Source organism: Ixodes scapularis, unplaced genomic scaffold (genome assembly GCF_016920785.2).
Source record: "Ixodes scapularis isolate PalLabHiFi unplaced genomic scaffold, ASM1692078v2 PGA_scaffold0__279_contigs__length_252992795, whole genome shotgun sequence".
Classification (NCBI taxonomy): Eukaryota; Metazoa; Arthropoda; class Arachnida; order Ixodida; family Ixodidae; genus Ixodes; species Ixodes scapularis.
The window spans coordinates 177,435,863-177,458,670 of NW_024609835.1; the positions used below are offsets into that span (position 1 = coordinate 177,435,863).

Genomic DNA, 22,808 nt, shown 5'->3' on the forward strand with positions numbered 1-22,808 from the left:
TGTTTTGATACGACGGCGATGGAGATGCGGCGATAATCGTTGCTTGTTAGCTCCGACCAAGCTCATTTTATGCACCGTGAATGTGCTTGTTTTAGTCGAAAGAAATTCAAACTTTCAAATAGAGAAAGCTGTTCCAACATTTATATAATTATTTGTAATAAACCAGGTTGTAGTGCATTGTGTACTAAACTTAAGCTTGACTCCGTTTCATTTTAACATGGCGGCGACCATCATTTTCTCGAGTGCTGGCCGTGCTCGACCTACTTGTGCGTTGGTTGTCCTGTTATCCACCTCCTGCGATGTGCATCAGCCACAAACATGCTGTCTAGATATTATGGGCCCGCCGGAAAGAACCTCCAGTCTTCTTGGATGCAAGGACCCCACTAGGGTTGCTCGGACGTCGTCGGCGCCCACGAACCGAGTCAGTGAGCCTCACGTCGTCTGCTTGGTTCCCCCAGCCCTGGCCTCAACCTTACATAAGTTAGCTGGTGAAAAACAATCTACGACAACGCGGCGTCTTTGGAATGCGATTACTACGAGCAGTGGCTCTTAAAACCTCAGTAGCCATCCTCAATGATGAGCTCTTCGATGTGAACGCTCTTCTCTTGCCTTCACAGTGTGCAGACTCTCCGAATGATCCTTCTACAAGGGACGCTGCAAGGCGCGAGCCTTCTACGTTGTTTCAACTCGCAGTATGATTCTCAAAATGGGCACTTGGTTCCAAATAAGCTGCTGCACCTTCACTCACTTCCCGAGACGCATCCCATGTCAGTTCTATCGGTATTTAAAACCAGGATGCAGGATTCGGTTTATGGCGGTCACCTTGTCGATTGACAGAGTGGAGCACGCTACTTACGGAAAGGATCGTGCTAAGAACTCTAGAGTTGTGCTGGTCGTGGTATTTTTCCGATCACCCTTTTGGCGACGCCGTAACCTGGAGCTGGAACCTCCCACAAGCATGGCAAGCTGCTGCTATGCTGTGCATACTGCCCGGCTTCCGTGACCGAGTCCTATGACTTGCCCAGCGAGCCACTGGTGCTCATTAACACTAGAACTAATTAAATGTGTGCATACTAGAAGCCTTCAAGTTGAGTCGCTCAGAGTGCAGTGTATACCATGGAACTTATTTCCAGTGGCCCAAGTGCTCGACAGTTTGACGGGAGAGTGTGGTCAGTCCAGTTGTTCTCAAGATGCTTATTAACCGTGATAATGCCTCCCTCCAAACGACTCCACTGCTGTTACGGATCACCTGATGCTGGTGCTGCTTATCAAGTGACCTTAGAAACCACGAAGATTTGCAGAACAACATCGACAAGGCCTGCTATAAACAACCAGCTATATGCTTCTTCACACAGCATGTCGGCGGTTTTGTCCAAAATTTGCGGAACACTGGGTTTTGTACTTTGCGTGTCCAGGAAAACAGGCCATAGCACACTTATGTGCCTCTAACAGCCTCTCCAGTATATTAGGGCGTTCCTCAACGGGCGCACCTACAGTGTCTCAGTAGGAAATGCACAAGCTCCTGCGGCTCCACTCGAGCTAGGAGTCCCACAAGGCGCGGTGCTTTCCCCGCTACTCTACAACCTAGTGATGGCGCATTTGAGCCACCGCCTCGACAAGATCCCAGGCATCCGCCACACCATTTATGCAGATGACATCACAATCTGGACGACGGGTGGCCCAGTTGGCCCTCAAAATGATTCCGCCCAAGAAGCACTGGACATCGTCGCCGGATTTTTCATAGAACGCGGTCTAACTCCGTCACCTGATAAGACGCAGTACGCCGTGTTTGGAAACACCAACGCACGCCGAGAGGCGACCCCGTGCATCGAACTCAAGTTCGGGGGTACAGTCATCACCGCCACAAACGTGCTGTGTGTTCTTGGTGTCGACTTTTCTGCGCACGGCCCACCTGTGACGTGGCTGAGCAGAACCAAAGCCTCCGTAGTACATACGCTGCACCTTATCCGTCGCACCACAGCTAAGGACTGGGGCGCCGACACCCACACATCACGCATGCTTGTCAGGAGCCTCATCCAAACCAAGATGCTTTACGGGGCACAGCACGTAGGCATCACCAGGAAACAGCGTGAGGACCTAGAGGTCCTCAATCGGCGTGCCATGCGTATACCGTCACGGGCCTGCCGAACTTCACGCCGGTTGACACGCTGCAGGCCCATGCTGGACTCAACATCATTGGAGACCTGTTAAGGGGTGTCCAAACAGGACACTACAAAACGCACGACTCCGACAAATCGTGAAAATCGAAGCGGACGCTTTTATTTTTACGATTTGTCGGAGTCGTAAAAACTTTTGCAGGAGTCGTGAAAATTTTCACGATCACGACTGCTCTCCTCGCCTCCTCCACTTTTCTCTGACGTCACACGCCACCTGTATCTGGCTCACCTCGCCAACGACCTCGCGTACCGTTGTCGCCTCGGCTCGAAGGCCAAGGGGGTCTGGCTTCGGGTGGATCTGGGACATTCCTGCGTCGAAGGGTGCGTTTCGCCCGCCTCGGATCTGCTTTCTTTGTCGAGATTCACTTTCGTCGTGATGGCGTCCGACGCGGTTCCGTATTGTGAGCGGAGGCCTTGAGCGATTGACCGACAGCCAACAGAGCGTGTGAGTGGCTCTCCGGACCCACGTGATTAGCAGAGCAAGGCCGCCGTGGAGGAAGCGAGGGGGAGATTTGACGGAGGGAAGTTTCGCCCCGGGAAGAATTGACGGAGGGAAATTTCCCTCCGACGGCCGGAAGCGGATCGCGGCAGAGCGCGGCACGATTTGCCGGAGTCGTGAGTTTTGTAGTATCCTGTTTGGACAGGCCTTTACACGAGGCATGCCTCGGGCAGCACATCCGCCTTTCACGGTCCAGACCGGGACGATCCATTCTCGGGTTGCTGGGCTTGCGACCCGTTGAGGGAGTTCCACCACCAGCCGCAACCCCTCCACCTTGGAGTCTGCCATGCCTGACCTCCGGCAAGCCGACGCCATCCCATGCTGGGGGCGGCCATCCGGGCCGCCGACGATCCCAAGCTGCGGCGCACGAACGTGACGTCAACGACGACGGCCCCGAAGTACGCAGATACTACTGTGACGCGGTCGCGGATCCCGAATCCGGATCTACTGCCGCTGCTGCCTGTTGCCTGCCCTTGAAATCGACCACTGGTGTCCGGCTTCCACCGGGGCTTGACTCGCTGGAGGCTGAGCTGCGGGCGATCCTGCTGGGAACGGAACTGGCGCTCAGCGACACCGCCACCGGAGGGCTATCTCCCACCGAGATCCTTCTGCACACAGACTCTGCGGAAGCGGTCAAGGCACGCCTTTCTTCGGCCCCCCCCCCCCCCCCCCCCCCCCCCCTCACTCTCCAACGGTCTGTTCCATCCGGGCGGCTGTAGCGGGACTCGAGTTGGTCCTGGAATCGGCCGCACACATCAGGGTTGTTTGGGTTCCGGCCCACGCGGGCATAGAGGGCAATGAAGCGGCGCACCGGCTGGCAAGGGCGTTCTTGTCTCTCCCCTCGGCCGGTCAGCCGCTTCTGCGACCCTCGGATGCACCGTCTGGCTCCGACGCCAGCACAGGCCCTTCACCACCACAGCACCCGCGCACCGAAACCAAGCGGCGCCTGTCCACCCGGCTGCCTGAGTGCCCGACCTCCATCCCTAGGGAATACCCGCGGGCGGCCGAGGTCCGGCTACGCCGAATCACAACCGGCTGTGCATGGACACCGTATCGCCTGGCCCGCTTCGGGCTACGTTCGCCAGAGTATGCAATATGCGACCGGTGTAGTTCGACCCCTACATCGCCACCTCAAGCCAATCAAACCGCCGGGCTAATCCCCGATACTTCCATTAACACCCAGTCCTCAGCGCATCTTGCCACCCTGCGACACCTGCTGTGGGAGTGCCCTGCAAGGCGAAAGGAGAGGGACATAGCACTCGCGCAGCTCGGTCCACCACCACAAATGACGTTCGAGGCCTGAACGGCACCGACAGGCCCCACAGACGTCAAGAGGCGGGTCTTCAACTCACTTTTGGCTTACGTGAGGACGGCCGGTCTGGCCGGCCTTTTGTAAGCCCTCTCCCCCCCTCCCCCCTTGCACCCCCTCTCCCATTCCTGCATCCTTATTCCCTTCCCCTTCACGACAAGGCATCAAACCGGTCGCGTCGTACCCTTTCTAAATATGAATAAAACGTATCCAACAACAACAACCCTTGTCCTACGACCCCTTGAGTATCGAAGCTCTATATGAGGCTCCTACGAGGTTGATCTTGTAAGATATCAGTTGAAAGTGGTCAGCAAAGGGGGGAAGGTTACGCTATTGTTCGGCAGCCATGCTCGTTCCAGATCACTTACTGCTCTGCCATTGGCTAGGATTTTGGCCATTTAGTGGGTCGTCTTATTATGCCTCCTAGACAACATTGTGGAACTGCAAGGTCACGAAACAGCACTGAAGGGAGTTGTTTGCAAGAATTATGCCGGTGCCTTTCAACTGTTTCCTACCGTAGAGCAACATCATTCCTTCTTGGTGTGGTCTTCACTGTTTTGGCAACCCTTTTATGTGCACTCACGCAGAACACCCTAACAATCGTCACAAGCTCGAAAACACTGGTAGACAGGCAACTTGCCACCTGCACTCCCAGTCAGGTAGAGCAGCGCCTACATGTGCTTTACTGTGAATTATGGACTTTTACTGAATTTCTGTTCAGAGTTTCCCCCCACCCCTTTAATTTGTTTCTTTTGCAGGGTACTGTAGGTTTCTTGGTACAGTCTTTGGCCTCTTTACTATAAGAAATCGCTTTTAGCACGATTAAACGATAAAAACACTTTTAATGCTTTTATTCTCTACTGTATAGTACTCTTAGGCACACAACTGTATACTATTTTATTCAACCTAAAAAAAACTGGTTTTATGTCCGTTAACCAAGAAACGTACACAGAATCCGTCAGAATTACAACAAAGTGTTTGTAAAATTACGGAAATTTTTTACAGTGCAGGGTCTCGTTGAGAGGGGGCGGAGTTGCCCTGATTGTGTTGTCTCAGTTCACATGCCAACAACGAATTAACCTCGGACACATAGTTTCATGGATGCAAGCCTTCCCACTGCACCAGTTCACCTATGTACATACCCTACATACAAAGTGCAGTAAATATATATATATATATATTCCTGAAAAACTTGGATTCTTTAATTCATTGGATTAAGTACGGTTCATTCATCTGCACATATTCGTTCATATCCTCCTCGGAGACCACGTACGATGACGTGAAGTGCCCGTGTTGTATATATATATATATATATATTATATTTAAATGAGGGAAAAGAAAAATACTTTATTATTTTGGGTCACTGAGACGTTTATTTTTGCCGAATGAAACTAATATTACGTTTGCCAATTTTATTTCCTTCCAATTCCACAGGTTATTTAGTCTTAATAAACACCAGGTATGCCTGAATCATTTTTGATCATTTTGAAAAAAAAAAGCATGACAAACATTTTTTATGGGAAAAAAATCTGTTTTTATTTAAGGAGGCGCGCGCATGTTTCTATACTTTCGGATAATTAATCCATTTCCTTCGGGCATTTCTGTAGTAAATCATAGCGTGATGCGGGTCACTTTAAGAGGGCCAAGGAAATATAGTGAACACCTTGGAAGGATCAAGCTGGCAAGCCGGGAGACTGACCATTTATGAAGAAGGGACGAAAGGGCTGTCGTGATACACATCATCGCTTTACTCATCCACAAGCTCCATAGTCGACATAATCACCAGCTCTCCCCTCAGACCTTTCTGGTAAAGGGAAGTGAATCTATTAATGTGAAACAAAAAACAAGTGAAACAAGCACATACTATTTATGGTGTCTTTCTATGTATCGCATTTTACATTAAAGGAATACTTCAAGGAAATTTGAAATATTCCCGTCGTGTTCAAAAATAGGTTATGATATGATCCACAATATCCGTAAATGACAATCGCACGTTTCTGTTTTAAGCCTGGGTGGCTGTATTTTTCGTTATAAACGGCCCCCCTGGGCAAGCGCTCGGAGAAGGCCCAGCGGAGACCAACACAATCGTGACGTAGGTCGTCTCAGGACGAGCAAAGCTACGGCTAGACTGACGTCGAGAGGATGGCCTAGTCGTTCCAGCCAACGAAGCGGCTGCTTTTGTAAGAATTTTGAGTGATGGGATAATTTCTCTAACCTTGTAGAGGGACAATAGCGACTTCTGCGACACACAAAAGGCATTCTCGGGAAGAGGAGAGTTCCTCCTTCCCCTCCTCTCTCGTCGTGGCCGAAGGCGAGACAACCTCCGTCACTAGCTGTCAAGGTTCCTAGACGGGCATTGCAAGCGAGGCATTAGTGACATCCACCTGGTGCTCTTTACTAATCGTTTAATTCGTTTTAAAATTTCTTTTCGTGACTTTTTTAGCAAGATATTGGTATGTTCAATGTGATGCTGCTCCTTTCAACACATACAGACCAGAAAATGAGCGCCGAAATATCGTTGTAGTATCCCTTTAAGGTTTCCAAGATGTTTTGTTTTTTGTAGTTAGCAGCTGCTACAGAAAAAACTTAATCGAAACGCTTCCATCTTTATAGGGCAAAAGACATGAAATGCAAAAAAAAGTAGCATCGCATATATTTTCATTTTCCTTTCCACCTGTTTGTACCTTCACGCTACATTTCAATAAAATCTGAAACTAAAGTAGTGCACCACATTTCCTTACAACATTTGCAAACATAGTATACTTTTTTCAAAACGTTGTACCCATAAATAAATTGTTACTGTATGTGGTGTTTCATTGTAAACTTCAAAGTAGTGTTAAAAACAATATTGTGAAATAATTTCTTGAATGCTAGTATTTGGAACAATGATTTTAAGTTTGAAAAAACAGATATGTGATCAAACCAATACATTATTTCAGTGTTACTATTTATAACATTTATTTATTGTTTTGCATTGAATGTTATGTTTCCTTGTAAACTTCAAAATATCATTGGAAATATATGTTAAAATGTTATTTCGATTTTACTTCCTGCAACATTATTTCACGGTTCTGCATTCACTGTTACTATAATGCTTCGTTGTAAACTTCAAAATAATGTTAGGAGCAGAATGCTACTAAATGTTACTCTAATGTTAGTGCTCATAACATTGGTTTACAGTTATATATTGAATGTTGTTATAACGTTTTGTACACAACAATATAGTTATATGTTTAATTTGAACGTTACACTAACATTGAGCGCATACCTAAAACGTTGTGTGTTCTATTTGAACGTTGCCGTAACATTTACACCTGACGCAAACATTATTTCAACTTACACAACAAAAAATTAATGTTATTATAATGTTTTGTGCTACCTGGGCCGCAGGAAGGAGGCAAAAGAAAGCGAGGAGTCCGGTAGCAGAAAAATGGCTAGGAGCCGCGTGGTCGCTACTTGACGTCGATGTTGAATCGGGTCCCTGCCGACTGAGAACGCGCAGTGCTTGACAGGACGGTGTCCGGGGGCCAAGTTGGCGCCTCATAATAAGGTAGGAAGGGCGACGTTGCATCGACTCGAGGGAGAAAACAGGTTGCCTGGTTGCCGCATTAAACACCCAGCAACAAAACCTCCAAGATGAGCAACACCAGTGCTGTGAACAGCAATTAGAGCACATCGGGACTGGCTCTTCTTGTGAACCGAATGACGAAGCCAGGGAGTCACCTTTCTCCGGACTCGACGTTTTGGGCATAGCGGTGGAAATAGAAATGCTGGTCGATGATGACACCTATGAGGTGGATATGCGTTGTTTTTGGGATCTCCACTCGGTTCAGGAAAAAGTGTTGGGGGGGGGGGGGGGGGGAGGGGGGGGGGGTCGAAGATTGGCGCGAAGCAGTGATGTGTATGATAGCGCATTTGGTTTAAGTTTAGAGGAAGTATGTAGTATTTTGACGAGAGAAGAATGCGATCTAGATCACCTTGTAACTCTTCACCGAACGTACAATCGCAATAACGATGAGAAAAGATAAAATACAGCTAGCCGATTGTCCTCTAAGCGTCACCGGTCGTGGCTTGAACACACACAGATACACACGCGAAAGCGTCTGCTAGTGTGTTCAGCTACAGTGCCAGAAAACGCGGTGGCTGTTCAGCGAACTGGAGAAAGTACTAAATAAGCAAAAGCAAATGCCGCGCACTCGCGCTGCCTCGGGTGACCTGGTCTCCCCTTTAAAGCCGGTCGTGGCCTCCTCTATACAGACAAAGCCTGGCACATCGCCACGAGAAGAAGCCGCCTAAATTGAAAAGGTAGAGCGGCAGACAACGGATGAGAGGAGAGCCTAAAGCCCCTTGATAAAGGCTTTTATTACAAGTACCGGCAACTATTGTTGTGGAAACGTGCAAGACACGTGCCGAGAGAGGGTGCTCCGCCGCCATTCGCTTCCAAGGGCCGCTCATTGCAGCGCTGCGTCGCAATTTGCTTCCAGGGGCCGCTCGAGACACGTTCCTTGTGCACTCGCGCATTCGACGCTACTTGCAAGACAAACGCAAACATATCAAGGATCTTTATCAGAGCCACGTGACGGGTGCCCCGCTGCGGCGAGACGCCGAAACACTTCTCCCGAGCAATGGAATGTCCGCTCGTGCTCCTTGCATTCCTCGCGCTACCACTTCTTTTCTCGTCGGCTTTGAAAACCATGTTTCGGGTCCTCGCCGCTGCAAAAGCTGTGCGCTGACGTCCAGGTTCCTTGAGAAATGCTTTGTGCTACCAGATCCTCGCGCTCCAAATCTCCGACCGGGCACTCTATGGCTCCGTCGTCGAACTGCCGCGCTTTTTGAGTATAAAGGGAACTATGGCAGCAGTAACTGTTCTAAAGCAAACGCCTAAAACAAATGGCACGTTGCAAGCGCGTTTGTTAACACTTTATTTTGGTTATTTACCATCAATCTTTTATACGGGGAAGGCGTGCGCTTGCGGCACGCGTGCGGCACCGCGAGCATGGTTTTTTTTTTTTGTCACGCACACGAAAAATTCACGGAACCCTAGCCATAAACAACTTCGCTGTTCAAATGGCATTACCCTAAACAGAAGGGCAATCAGGCACCCTAGCCCAGCTAACTCATCCATTGGAGGATGCCAAGCTTCCTATACTTCGTTTCACCTTATGTTGTATCGCAGCGAAGGCTAGAAGCGCGAGCTCATAGCGTTGGCAACTGCTCTTAAGTCACGAGAGCTTGTGCCGCCGAGATGTGCCCCAGAGCAAGGAGCGCGCGCTTGTAGCCTTTCCTGCGGTATATTATAAGGTAAAACAGAGTATAGATGCTTTCGTGAAAGACATCACAAACTAAAAAAAAAAGATCTGGCGGCTCGATTTTTTAAGTTTTCGTGTCTAAAAAAAAGCTATTTGCTCTGCATAAACGTCTTGCAACCCCTCTCTTTCAAGACATAGGTTGACAAGGACGTCTGCTAGAAAGGTAGCGATGCTTGGTGATTGACTTTTCTGATCAATACGTTAACAACTGAAAAGCAACTGGATGTTAAAGAATACTCTTTGAACGCACAAAACGTAAAGGCTAAAACTAGCTGCTGATAGTTGTAATTATTTTAAGATAAAACCTCGAGAGCGGACAGAAAAGGAATAACTTTGTGTGGTGTGTCGTCGTTCGTCTTTTTCACCAGTTGCGGAGTTTTGTCTTAAAATACTTTTTCGCATAAAAGTTCGCAGAACCTAACTTCTCAACACCCAAATTTAACGGTTATATGTGTAGTGACCCCTTACGAAATGAAGAGAAGAAAGAAGCGCGAACAGGAGGGTACACTTTAACGAGGAACTCGGCAGCCGGCATACCATCACACCATTAGGCGCGTTCAACCCACCAGATGCCCGCTTCGCCCAAATTCGTGTTGATATTGTAGAACCGTGTTTTATAGTGATGGTGATGATGAATTAAAAGAAGTGACGATTAAAGAAAGAAGAGGAACGGCGCCCGCGGTGGCAGCCACTCGATGTCATAACCTCAACGAAGTCTGACGTGTCCCGCCTCAGCTTTACCAACCTCAGGACTGACCCCACAGAGAATACAATATGGCGACGAGGATGGGATGGGAACGCCGGCCGCTAAGGCTTCGAAACTAAGGAAAATTACGAAGAGAGATTCCAGGAGCCCTCAATTTTGTCTTCCCGATATGGCGGTCAGAACGCCAACAACGTTTGAACAAGCCATAACCGCGTTCAGCCTAGCGGTACAGTAACGCGTCGAGTCGTCGGCTAGAGTGTCGGCGCGGAGTGATGCCATAACCTTTTTCTTTTATCCCATCATTAAAACGCATACTGTTGTAGGCGGTTGCGGAGACGCTGCCTTTGAACCAAACAGCTTAGGACTGAAAGCGACTTTGTATCCACTACTATAATGCAACAGTGAAATGCACTCTGTTCAGCGGTGATTCCGGCTCCTTCAGTGTTTCTTCAAACCCCGGGCGCGCCCACTAAGGCTTGGCCGTCGTGGAAGAATTCGTTTTTGGCATTTCTCGGTGCCACTGGATTAGATGCCATTGAACCGCGGCGTAAAAAGCAGATTTTGATTTAAATGCTTAGAATCGAAGGTCAAAGGGTCGTGTCAGCTTTTCGTCTAGCCGATACGCCGGCCAGTGCAGCGCTGAACGAGTTTGGGACGTTTCTGAGTGCAATCAAAAACACTTCAAGGTTTCAGGATATGTGGCTTTAGAACGCAAGAAACTACGGACTCGCTTTCAACAACGGGGGGGAGACTGTTTCGGAGTTTTTAGCGGCCTTACGGCATCAAGGATCTTTCTGCGCCTACGGAGAGTCGCTCGAGGAGCATTTATGTAAAGTTTTTCTTGAAGGGGTTAGATGCTAAGCGCGTCCAAGAACGAATTTTGCGCGAGTGTGCCGGTACCGCGGTCCCTACACTTCTCGCATTAAGAACAGCTCGCTCGTACGACAGAGCAGTTTCATCAGCCTTCTTCTTCTTGAAGTCACACGACGGTTCTAATGCCGGTTGAATATATCGAGACGCTCGAGTACGAGCAGCAGCGCGCGTCAGGAACATCAAGGCAAGATGGCGGACAGTGGATGCCAGCCTCTCGAGTTTTCCGTTGGCGTCGGCCACATCCCTCGTCCTCCGGCGTGGATTTCATCGCGACGTCGTGATTCTCTACCCTCAAGACCAGGAGACAGAGAGTACGAAGCGAATTCTTGCTGGTTTTGCGGCTGTCGGAGCCATCCACGCGAAGAATGCCCAGCCCGACAGGTACAGTGTTACCAATGTGGCAAGTTTGGTCATTTTGCGTGGATGGCTCCGAAGGCCGCAAAACCAGAGGAAGATGCCGGCGCGTAGATGAATGCTTTTAGCTTTTTAACTGTGCGAAAGTAGACTCGAGTGCAAGGGCAACTTCCTCGCACGAACGTTAATTGTGATTTTTTTTTAGAACCATCTTATATACCCGTGCCACACGGGCAACTCGAATGCCATTTACAGCAAATGACATTTGAGCGGACGGCCAATCAGCGTGCGACACTCCGGGCGTGGCGCATCCACGAGCGACAGATTGCGATCTGATTCGCCGATCACACAAATGTCATTCATTGTAAATGGCGTTCGAGTTGCCCGTGTGGCACGGGTATTAGTTTCCTGCTGTGACTGTCATCACAAATCAATGTTTCAGTGGCAATGAAAGCAAATGTTGAGTGTGCAAACAAAGCTGACGTGGAGATCATCAAAGTGTGGGTGCGCCACGCTGGAGAGAAACTGAAAAAGCTGCAGTCAAAAGCCGGAGATGTTCGACAAGATGGTAAGTTTCTCACATTACCTGTTTTTATTATTAATGCTTATAGAATTGATTTTTTTTGTAGACCCCGCTAACTATTTACTCTAGTGCTGGCCAAGATGCGAAGCCAGGCTGCATGTCTGGTGCAGACATTGAAAAAAGTAATGTATAACATTTGCTGTCCAATAAAGTATTTCTTGAACAGTTACCTTTGTTTGCAATAATGAATGGCATGATATCATGCTCATAGTTACAGGCTAAGAACATAGGGCAAGGAAAGACGCAGAGGAGAAAGCAGACGGGATGCTGGAGGGGAGAGGTTTTCTTCTCTCCTCTAAAGCATTCCGTCAGCTTTCTTACCCCTTTCTTTTGCCCTGTGTTCTTCGCCTCTCACTGACTAGTAACCTAGAATTTGTGTGTGAATTTCACTTTAAAATAGTACGCAACAATTATTTCTTTCTGCAGGCAGCGCTTGCAGCCATGGTTCAAAATCCAGTGGAGAAAACCTAAAAACAATAAAAATGAAAGCATCCTAACAGCTCAGTGAACAGGTGCACCTGCAGTGCATTGTCCTAAAATTTACTAGAAAATTCCTTGGTTGCCCTCCTGAGGACGTCTTGAGGACGTCCTGAGGCCGGACAATAGGACGTTTCTGGGATGTTTCCAGGATCACTTGAGGACGTCCCCAGGACATCATAATGTCCTCAAGAGGTTGTCCTGAGGACATCCTGGGGATCTGTAGGTGTTGTCTCAGTTTCTCAAGTAAATTTGTAATTGACACGTAACTTTTTCGAGGCAGTAATTTCTAATGTAATTTCGTTACAAAGTATTGCTAACAGATTACTTTGCTTTTTACTTTAAGAAGATATGAACGTAATACAGAAAATGGAGCAATATGAAAAGTTTAACAAAAAAAAGAAGAAAGAAAATATAGTGAAGGGGACAATAGCCGACAAGAAAACGCGATTTGTTTCCTATGACCGGCCACTTGAACCATTAAAAAAAAAACCGCAAGGCATATAAAAATATGCGAAAAACGATTACCAAGAACAAAACGCGGAGTAGGCGTTTTCTTGGTGTCTGTGTCGTAGGAGAGGTAGACGCAGCTGGGCATGCGCACCGCTAGCTTTGTTGCAGAATTTTAGAAATAATTTTCGGCCGCCGTAAGCTAGCGGGATGGCGGGTGTGGGTGCAGCTTTGGCTGCCTTGTCGGATTACAGGTGAACAGAACGTACCTACATTTTTTCTCTCAAATACAATATTTCATTTTCACGAGAACTACTATAATGCAGGCTTATAGGAAATGGAAAGTATTGCAGAACATCTTTTAAAATATGAAAATTGTTTCCATTGTTTTTTTTATATGTACGGGAAAAGTAACGTAAAAGTAATTAGCAACGTAACGAGCAAGCTAATGCGTTAGGTTTTGGCGAAAGTAATTTGTAACGGTAATCCATAACATCTGAGGCTCGGTCATTCGTACAGCACTGCATATCCGCGGATATCCGCAGTAAACTGGCGGATGCGGATACAAAGAAATCAAATCTGGCGGATTATGGATCGGATGCGGATGCCAGGGGCGTCGGATGCCGATCGAAGGCGGGTATCCGCGGGTCCGTATCTACATTTTTGTCGAAGCGGCCCATAAACGTGTGCGACCGCACAGTGTAGAGTGAATAAGCGAGTGATTTCGTGAAGTGCGTCATAAATTGATTTTACGGGTGAAAAGCTATCTCTTGGATAAAAGGTACCAATAGACCTATTGTTAAATTACCCAAGCGACAAGGACAACGCAGGGATTGGTGTTCCACGCGCCACACGCGAACGCCTTCCCCTTATAAAAGATTCGAAGTAAATGACCGAAATAAAGCGTTGACGAACGCGCGTACAAGATGCAATCGGTTTTAGGCATTTGCTTTAGGACCGTTACTACTGCCGAGGCCAGCGCGTGTGGCGCGTGGAACACCAATCCCTGTATTCTCCTTGATGCTTGGGTAATTTAGCAATAGGTACATCGCGGCTTGCTCTTTACGTTAAGAAAGATTTGATTCTCACCAAAGATCACTTTAGAACGTTCTATCTCGCCAAGAATGCTGTCCCTAAAAAAAGAAAAAGACTGCAGGAGTGTCAGCTGTCCCGAGAAAGCATGGTCGTGTTTGGCAGAAAAAGAGCGGACAATTTTCTTTGGGCCAAGAAAATCCAAGACGTACAAGCCACAAAAAGGTAGAAGAAGCCTGCAAGCGGACTTCCTAACCTATAAGGAGTATTCACTGGGCGCCATATTTGTGGGTGATGTCTAGAGGGCATGCTCAGAACGAGCCCACATTAATAGGCTGCTAAGACCGGCAATCTTGAGGGTGCGGGATGCACGTTACAAAAGAACAGTGGAAGCTCGCCATCAACACGCGCTCAGCAGTAACGCACACAGCTATGGCCGCCAGTGAATACTTCCTATGCAAGTAGTATAGATCGCGGAGACTGAATTCGATCCTCTGGAGTGGTGGAACTTGCGCCAGCACAAGTTTCCGCATCTCATTCTCGTAGCGCAGTTCGTGCTTGCTATCCCAGCATGAAATGCTTCAACGGAGAGAGACCTCTCATTAGCGGGTATTAATTTTAGAGAGGCGAACCAGTCTGAATTCGTACATGTTGACGATATTCTGTTTCTTGTACACAGCAACCTCGACGAGTGAAACATTGCGCGCGTGTGCGTTTTCTTTTTCTCGAACGTTGGCACTGAGTTGTTTTTAAGTATATGGTTCCGAGGATGCAGTTGAGGGTTCATGTTTAATACTGAAACCGATAGTAGGTGTTGCCATTATTGAATACTGCATATGCACGAGTACGTTGCTGTGGTGAGTGCGCGCGTTTCCTGTGCCACTTTTTTCTGGTTTGGCCTAAATAAAATTACACGATGTCATTAGTCTGTCTTTTGTTAATTTTACGTGTTTACAAAATGTGCGTCTGCTTTAAGTTGGCTGTACAAAGCAAGGAGAAAAATAAATATTAAAATGTCCTTCCTTTTGAGCGCATCATCTGGACAGAGTGTCAGTGTCACGGACTCTCAAGACGATCTCATAACTGCGATCATCTCTCCAGCGATGCGGACTGTCACTGAAACAGTCAAAGAGAAAAAAAAGCCCGTGCATCTACTTTCCGACACAACACTCGGAAAGGAAATCACCGCAACTTACGGAGGCAACTCAGCGAAGGACGATGCCGAAACATACGTTTAGACTAGAAAATGCAGTCTGTGTTGTACTCATCAGTATGGTAGCATCGGTAAGCTGGCAGCAGCGCCATAACGACAAAGACCAGTTAATTCTTTCAACTCTAGGTTCTAAAGAAAACAAAGCGTGCGACACAAATATTAGAACATTAAAAAGGGTGGTGCTCCCATTTGCAGCTGGACAATACCCCCGCAAAGTGAGAGACAATGCTCAGTATGCCTATTTGTGTTAGCATTTTCATTTTTATAGATTTGGTGTGCAAGGTGGCGCTTCTGGCAGCATACCGGTTATTGCGCACTCTATGGGCATGAATAGAGCGACCGCTTTTTCCTGTGCGGTCGTTGTGCCTCCCCTTCTAGCCTACCACAGCAGAGCGGAGAGGAGCAAGTGTGGTCCGAGAGCAGGCACTCCTTTATCTAGTTATTTATTTTAGGTTATCCCGCAGCCAAAGTGGCATAGTATACACCAACTCAACTCTCATACGTCACGCCGCGGTGGTGGCGCGCCGGACGCACTTCCGGTCTGTGGCGGTGGGCAGAAGTCGCCGTGCCAGACATGCATTCCTGTGTTCCCTTGGAAGAAACGAGACAAAAAACCTGCTTTCTCGTCAAAATGCTGCGACGGGGGTTGTACCAAGAGAGTCTGGAAAGGTTTGAAGATCAGTTTTCATGTGTTTTTGCCCTCTCCGTTCGTCCGAGAACGTGGATAGTAGCCGTGAAAAGGGCAAACCAGACGGTGTCGAACTACGATTGCGTGCGCGGGCAACACTTTCTGGTCGCCAGATGTATTTGCTTTGTTCCAACATAAACGAGAGAAAACCGCCAAGTTGTCCGAACCACCCACGGGTTCAGTGCGTCTTCAAATTCACACGGCCGCCTGATCGTTCGAACTTTCGTCTGCTCTTTCAAACGTCTGCTTTTTGTCGTCTGCTCGTTCAAACAAAAGCGGCCCGTAGACCAAACTTTGACCCGGTGATTGCAATAAAAAGTAATTGCAGACCTCAAAAGACTTAAGTAGGCTCGGCGTAAACAGTAGATACAAGATGCTGATCATTGGTACCGGTGGTCATCACCTACTTGTTACGCTTGGTCTGTTCCCGCTTCCGATTTTCAGTATCGACGTCGATCATCGCTGCTACCTTCTACACTTTTGCAACACGAGCGACGTCGCTACCGAAAATAGCTGGAAGAATCTCATCATGGTTTTGGCGTCCATTCTGAGGCGTTCATGCGAATGAATCGCCGCACGTCAAATTATTTACGGAAAGTTTAGCGGCGTAACGAGCCTTGATAATTTCGCTTAAGCGATAAAAGTGGTAAGACATTGCGATGAGGACGTAAAATCGACAATTCCACCGCGAAAAAGAGTAGGCAGACTCACACAGACGCCGACAACGTGACATTCGAGTGGTTTGTTGACGCGGGACGCGGTGCTTCTTGCCCGTACCCCATTACGCATGCGTTCGAACTGTCGTCTGCTCTTTCAAACTTGGCTGCTTTTTGTCGTCAGCTCGTTCAAACGACAGCGGCCCGGAAACCAAACGTTGACCCGGTAATTGTGACAAGAACTAAGTGCAGGCCTCAAAACGCTTTTGAAGGTTGGTTGGGGTAAGTAGGCTAAGTGTAAACAGATACAAGAAGATGTCTATCATTATTGTTACCAGTGGCCATCACCGACTTGTAATGCCCGATTCTACTTGCGGTTTTCAATATCGACGTCCACCATCTCAGCTACGGTCCACGCTTTTGCAGTCCGAGCAACGTCGCGTCTGAAAACAGCGAGCAGAATCTCATCGTGGGAGTCAGGCTTTAGCGCCCATTCTGCGGCGTCCACGTGAAATGAATCGGCGCACGTCACATTATTCACGCAAAGTTTTGCCTCGTTAGTTTTTCTGAAGCCGCTCAAATAGTCAGACATTGTTAGGAGGACGTAGCATCAACGATTCCAACGCGAAAAAGACCACGGGGACTCCCACCGACGCCGACAACAACGCAATTCAATGGTTTGTTTATGGGCGACGGCGGGCTTCTTGCCCACCATCCACCGCGCATGCGCGGCGCCGGTGGCGTCCGCTAGGGGCGCTCCGGTTTGTTTGTAAACATGAGTTGGTGTATAGGGGGAAAAGGGGGGGTGCACATTTTTGCAAAAACAAAAATACACTGATCCTTGGCCTCGACTGAGTACGCGTGACTCATGTTTGACTCACGCATGCCCAGTCACTTGTGGACGCTGCATCAGGCTGCTTTCATCCCTGACGCAGTAGGAACTTCATCGGACACGTATCTATAACATGTACAAAATGTTAATAATCAAGCACAAAAGGGGGGTTTACTTCGGTATCATTTGATGTAAGCTGTAAGTGAATATTAAGAGGACTTTGAACTCCAATAAGCGATGGAACTCGGGACGAGTAAGAAGAAGCGGGAAAAAGTAAAACATTTCTTTAATAAAACACTTAAAACAAAACGGTCGAGCGTGTGAAGATGAATAAACCGTGCCAATGCGCTGGACTGGAACAAAACGCATCAACGGTAACAAAAACAACGCTGCGTAAGTAACAGTGAAGTAAAGAGGAATAAAGTAACGCTCTGTCCTAACCCCGAAAGTTGTTAAATGTGGGAGTCTGAGCGAAATGTACATATATTGTTTTTACTAATGCCGCTTACTCGTTAAACTTAAGCTTTAAGATTTCAAATTCAATTTAGGTTGAAGGCGGCCAGACATAAAGCGTAATGATTTGTTCCCGTTGTTGTTGTTGGTTTCACAATTCTAGGACTCGCACGAATCTGGCCACGAAAGAGCGGGTGCTCCTTTTTTTTTTCTCGACTTGGTTTCCACTCAGAGTCATCGAGTGCTTCAGAAACGTGGAGCGTGACGTGTATCGAGCATCTAATTATCGCTCAGCAGCCAATCAAATTGTCGCATTAGACGACAAGGAAGCTGAAGAACCTATCACGAAGCAAGAAGTCTGAACACAATGAGCCACGTCCAGCGTTCCTTAAGCTCTCTGGTGACTACAATGGTTGTAAATAGTACCTCATAGCTTCTATGGAGGTCCGCAGTCACGTGATTACAGAATGCACCGCGTGCGCCCAAGGGCGAAAAAGAAGCGAACGGTTCAATGTCCGCAATTTGATCGAAGTACGACTTCAAAGTTGAGGCTAGACACGCGTCGAGTCCTAACGGAGCGAAATCAGTGACATCAGGTCGTTTACGCAGTTCACGTGAGTGACTGCCAGTTGGAGAGTGTAGCCCTATATATATGTAAAAAAAAAAGAATGTTCCGCTGTACTGAATCGATCTTTGAAAATAAAGGACCCCCTCTCCTCTTTTTTTAGTCACTGACAGGATGGGAAGGGTGGGGAGTTCTTTCAGTTGTCCCGCTTCCAGAGTGAGCCTCCTTCCTCCGATAAGATTTCAAGCGTGCACGAGCATGCAGTGCACGGCGGAAGGCGACGGGCAGCCGCTGGGGGAGCGTCCGAAAATGACGACCTGCCATTCTTATCATGTCAGTGACTGCAACAACAACATGGAAACAGTATTTAATGCAAAGTTTTGTTGCATATATACTATATATATAGTAAAGTAAAATAATGGTTTTTATGACGCACAAAACCACGAACAAGCTCTTCGCTCCATCTTCAGCCGAAAAAAAAAAATGAAAGAAAAACAAAATTGAACGAAAGAAAATTGAGCAGCGATAGCTATTCTTCAGTTGCGTCGCGAACCCACTGTCCAGTCGTGATCCAGTGCCATTTGTGACGGCGATCATCATCAGGGCTATGTGCCGTGCTTTTACCGACTATATTAGTGTCGCAACGTGCCGGATGGCTTATTTGACTAATCCGTGAACCAACTTTATGGGCCAAAGCCCATATTTGTCAGTGATATGCGTGCTAGGCCACATAATACAAAATAAGAAGAAATCAATAATAATAAAAAAAGAATATCGAGGCAATTTATCATGTTTGAACCTCAGCCTTAAAGACATAAGAGCCTTGTTTTATAATGGTTAGTCAATTGACTACATTTATGCTTTTAATTCCGAAAGTATTTCTTTTTTGACGTTCTTAAATTTCGGTGATATCTTGGTTAATAAACTCGCAAAACAAGAGACGACGACTATTAGTGCACTTATTCCTGTCTATACAGGTGCGTATGACGCGACACTTTCCGAGTAACCTTCCTAGTTCTGCGTTTTACGAGAAGATGGGATGACTCACTGACACAGCCTCAATCGAAAGTCACAAGCACAGACACTCGGTTCTACATCCACAAAAAGTGCGCGAGGCATGTTCCACGTGCACGCGTACGACGTTACAGGTACGCCAGACGCAGAGATCTTACGATACTTTAGAAAACGTTACCGGGTAAAAATACTCACACGTCATACGCAAATTCGTTACAGAAGGAACAAGACCCATGATCCGATTCAAAAACACCGACAGACGGACGAGGTTCCAGTTGAAACTGCCCTGTGCTCGCCGCACGGAGGGTTGCGCTCAACTGCGCCAATCGCGACGTCGCGGTGGTGCGGGCTGAGATCGTGATGCTGATCTTGATTAGCGGCATAGGCGCGTCCCACCGTCTTCGCGCCTGAATCACGCGCTTCGCCTTTGCAGACGAACGTTAGTTTGTCTCTAAACATTACACTTGGATCGCACCGCGCGTCCCGAATCACAGATTGGGCGTCCACACACCCCGAAAGTCAGCGGGAAACTCTGATCTTCGATTAGTGAGATCGATTCCTTTTTTGTGTACATGACTGAGGAACAATTGAACAAACAGCGACGAAAGAGCATCGAAGGATGGCGCGAGGTGGCTTGCGGCACTCTCGTCTTCCCCACCATCAACCACCATGTAAATGCAATATGGGACACGGACGAAGTTTCTCTTATCGTGTTTTCTGCGGTAGTCCTTCCCGATTGCTTCCACAGTAGTCGCCGGCGACTCAAGAAACGCAGGACGTGGCTTATGGTGTTCGTGCTTCTTGCTCCGTGGGTCGTGCTTCTGTGTTCACTGGCTGCTGAGCGATAATATAATGCTCGGCGTTCGCCACGTCTTGCGTTTCTTAGACCGTCCCTAACTATACCAAGTAGTCGAGGGGTAACCCACTACAGCTGAGCTGTCGACATAAAACGACGTGGAAAAGGGTGATGCGCGATGTCGTAATTTTTAAGACCAAATGCCACATTTGGTCCCATCTGTCTGGTAGAGGTCCCCTGGGGAAAGGACGTAAAGTCTACTGACAGTGCACATACACTAGACAGAAATGTTTCTCTATCTCCAATCTATACGAGCTCGAACATCTTTAAATAAAGGTGACAGCGTTCAAATACGAGTGCTTCCGGTCTTTAGGCTGCGGTATTGCATTCTCCCCCTTTGACGATTTTATGAATCTTTTCTGGCCCATGGGTTCGTAGCTTTACTTTAACTATCAAATCTCTTACTCTTTTTTCATCTCTCTATTCAAGCAAAAATAAAAGCACAGAAACCAGAATTGAATCTTTGAATCTAGAATCAAATCGTTTCTGCAGAGTTCACATGTTCATAGGTCAACGGCATGTTGACCTATGATTCTTTTTTTCTTTTCCTGTTTCTTCATAGGCCAAGACGCGTTTTATTTGAGGCCTTGTGGGTCTATAAAAACAGCATAACTTTGATGATATGCAGGGTGATGAGCTGTTGCTTCAAAGAGTGCCATACATCCTTCATTTCAGTTCGGGTCATTTCTGGCTGCTATCCGCTGCAACTTCTACGTCGCTCTTCAGAACAGATATTTAAAATGTTTGTCCTACGAGAACACGCTCAGCTAAAAAGAGGCGTTTGTTAAAGAAAGACTACTCTAACGTAGTTAAAAATAAATTTGATTCCAATTTTATATCAGATTATCTCTTTAAGGTCGCTCGGCAGTAAAAGTCTAACAAAATATTCTGCTGTTTAGTCTCCCAATCGATTGAAAGAGCTCAGAACATTACGTCCCCCATTTTGGCTTTGCGATTGGTGGAATTCACGGGACGCCACATTTGAGCGTGTTGCCCTCATCGCGTATTTATAGCTAGCTCTTATTTATCGCCTGCCAAGAACAGCGTCTTTATTGGGTGGAATGCACGCTGAACGTGTATAAACGTGTATTCTGCCCAACCGGGATCGCTGTTGTTGACGACGTTAAATGGGAGTCAATATGGCGCCCAGTAAATACCGCATATTGACTTCTATTGTGCCGCATATCAGGTGGGGAGGTGAGACAGACCTGTAACAGAGATAATGAAATGATGGAAGTTGATCATACCCTGCGAGTTTTAAACTGTGAATGACTATGACAGGGCTCTCTGTTCAACACGGACACCCGAGTCGAAGCACAAGGATAACAAAGATTATTTTCGTCAAGTCCCAGTTCTCGTCGAGGCCACCCTGTCACGACATGTCCATAGGTCAATTTAGATGGTCTTGCGCTTGCTGAAGATCCTCGACGTCCTTGGTCCGACCACCAGCACTCTCGCAGTCCTGGGTGTAGCGCCGGTCCCCTCAGGTGAATTCGCTTTTGTAGAGGTAGTACGCCCAGTAGATCACGTTGAAGACAAAGAACATGAAGGGAAACATGATTCTGCAGACCTTGTCCACGTTCTGGGAACGCTTGAGGTTCTTCTGCAGCTCCGCGTTTGCGCGACCGGAGTACTTGTGATCGGCTTCGTCCGCGTCCTGCTTTTCGGTGCCCTTGCGGTTGCGCTGCAAAAACGAATGAAAAAAAAAGAAAAAGAAAAAAAAGGAGAAGGTTATTCTATGAAGACAAATTGAAAAACGTTCTGGAAAATAAAATGTCTGAATGAGAATGAAACTGTTTCGCAGGCACTTAAAAGTTCTTTAGCACGAAGCCCTTTAAAGACTCGGCGAACCAGCACACACCGATAGGCAGGCGCAGAGTCGAGGTCGCGAGCTGATTCGCCGTATCTTTAGAACAGTTTGTTTTTTACGTACCCGTAAAACAGGGGTGTAAGAAGTGTGACTGCTGAAAAACAATACGTGAATAGCGGAGTCCTAACCAAAGCCGGTCGAGTATCGGCAGGGTGCGATTGTTGCAATTCTGTCCAGTCACGTTCTTATGCAAAATTTATTTCTTTAAAACCAGCAAGACAAAAGGCAGCCTATCATAAACGATCTATACTGTCTATTCATTTCCAGAAATGTCTTTTTTTCTAACTTGTGTTATCAATAATCAAGTGAGGGTGAGTTATATTCCGCAGTTATTTTAGTTGCTTATGATATTCTTGCTATGTTGGGCGCAGCGTACGGAAAAATAAAGGTATGTTATTCGAGGAATTGTGAGTAGAACAAAGATGGGGTATTTCGGTATCCATTGGTGAAACCATAAATGTTGCATAACGCGTAATGATGACATAAGAAACTCAGCGAAAGAAAACAACAACGACAACAACAACACTATTTTTGTTCCGAGACACCGCCCTCTTCATAGACTGTGGTACGAGTATCGACCGATTCTGTGTGAATTCGGGAACATCTTCGAATCGCGCTATATTTAAGGGCATAGAACGGGAGATAAATTACACGTTCTGAGTATTCGTAATATACCTTATTCATTATTAGTGCCATCCCTCGGCGCCCGTGCGATTTATCGAGCTTCCACGCAGACTTTGAGGATTCTCCACCGTCTCAGCTCTGCCTGCTTAGTGTTTATCGCGCTAGTTCATTATGATGTTGTCCTTCTGGGATGTGGGGGAGGCGCGAGGCACTTCGAAATGAATTTTATTCAGCGAGCCTTTTTCAGAAATTTGGTTGGGTTCCGTTC

At 47.2% G+C, this 22,808-nt stretch overlaps 1 protein-coding gene across 1 annotated transcript in view; it reads right to left on the minus strand.

Annotated features, from left to right (window-relative positions):
• Positions 1-17,427: 17,427 nt before the first annotated feature.
• The window catches only part of LOC8026315 (glycine receptor subunit alphaZ1), a 245,375-nt gene continuing 239,994 nt past the window's right edge, over positions 17,428-22,808 (minus strand). The window contains exon 7 of the mRNA XM_042290480.1: positions 17,428-21,730. Coding sequence (XP_042146414.1) covers positions 21,530-21,730 — 201 coding nt within the window. The 3' untranslated portion in view covers positions 17,428-21,529. The remainder of the gene's footprint in view (positions 21,731-22,808) is intronic.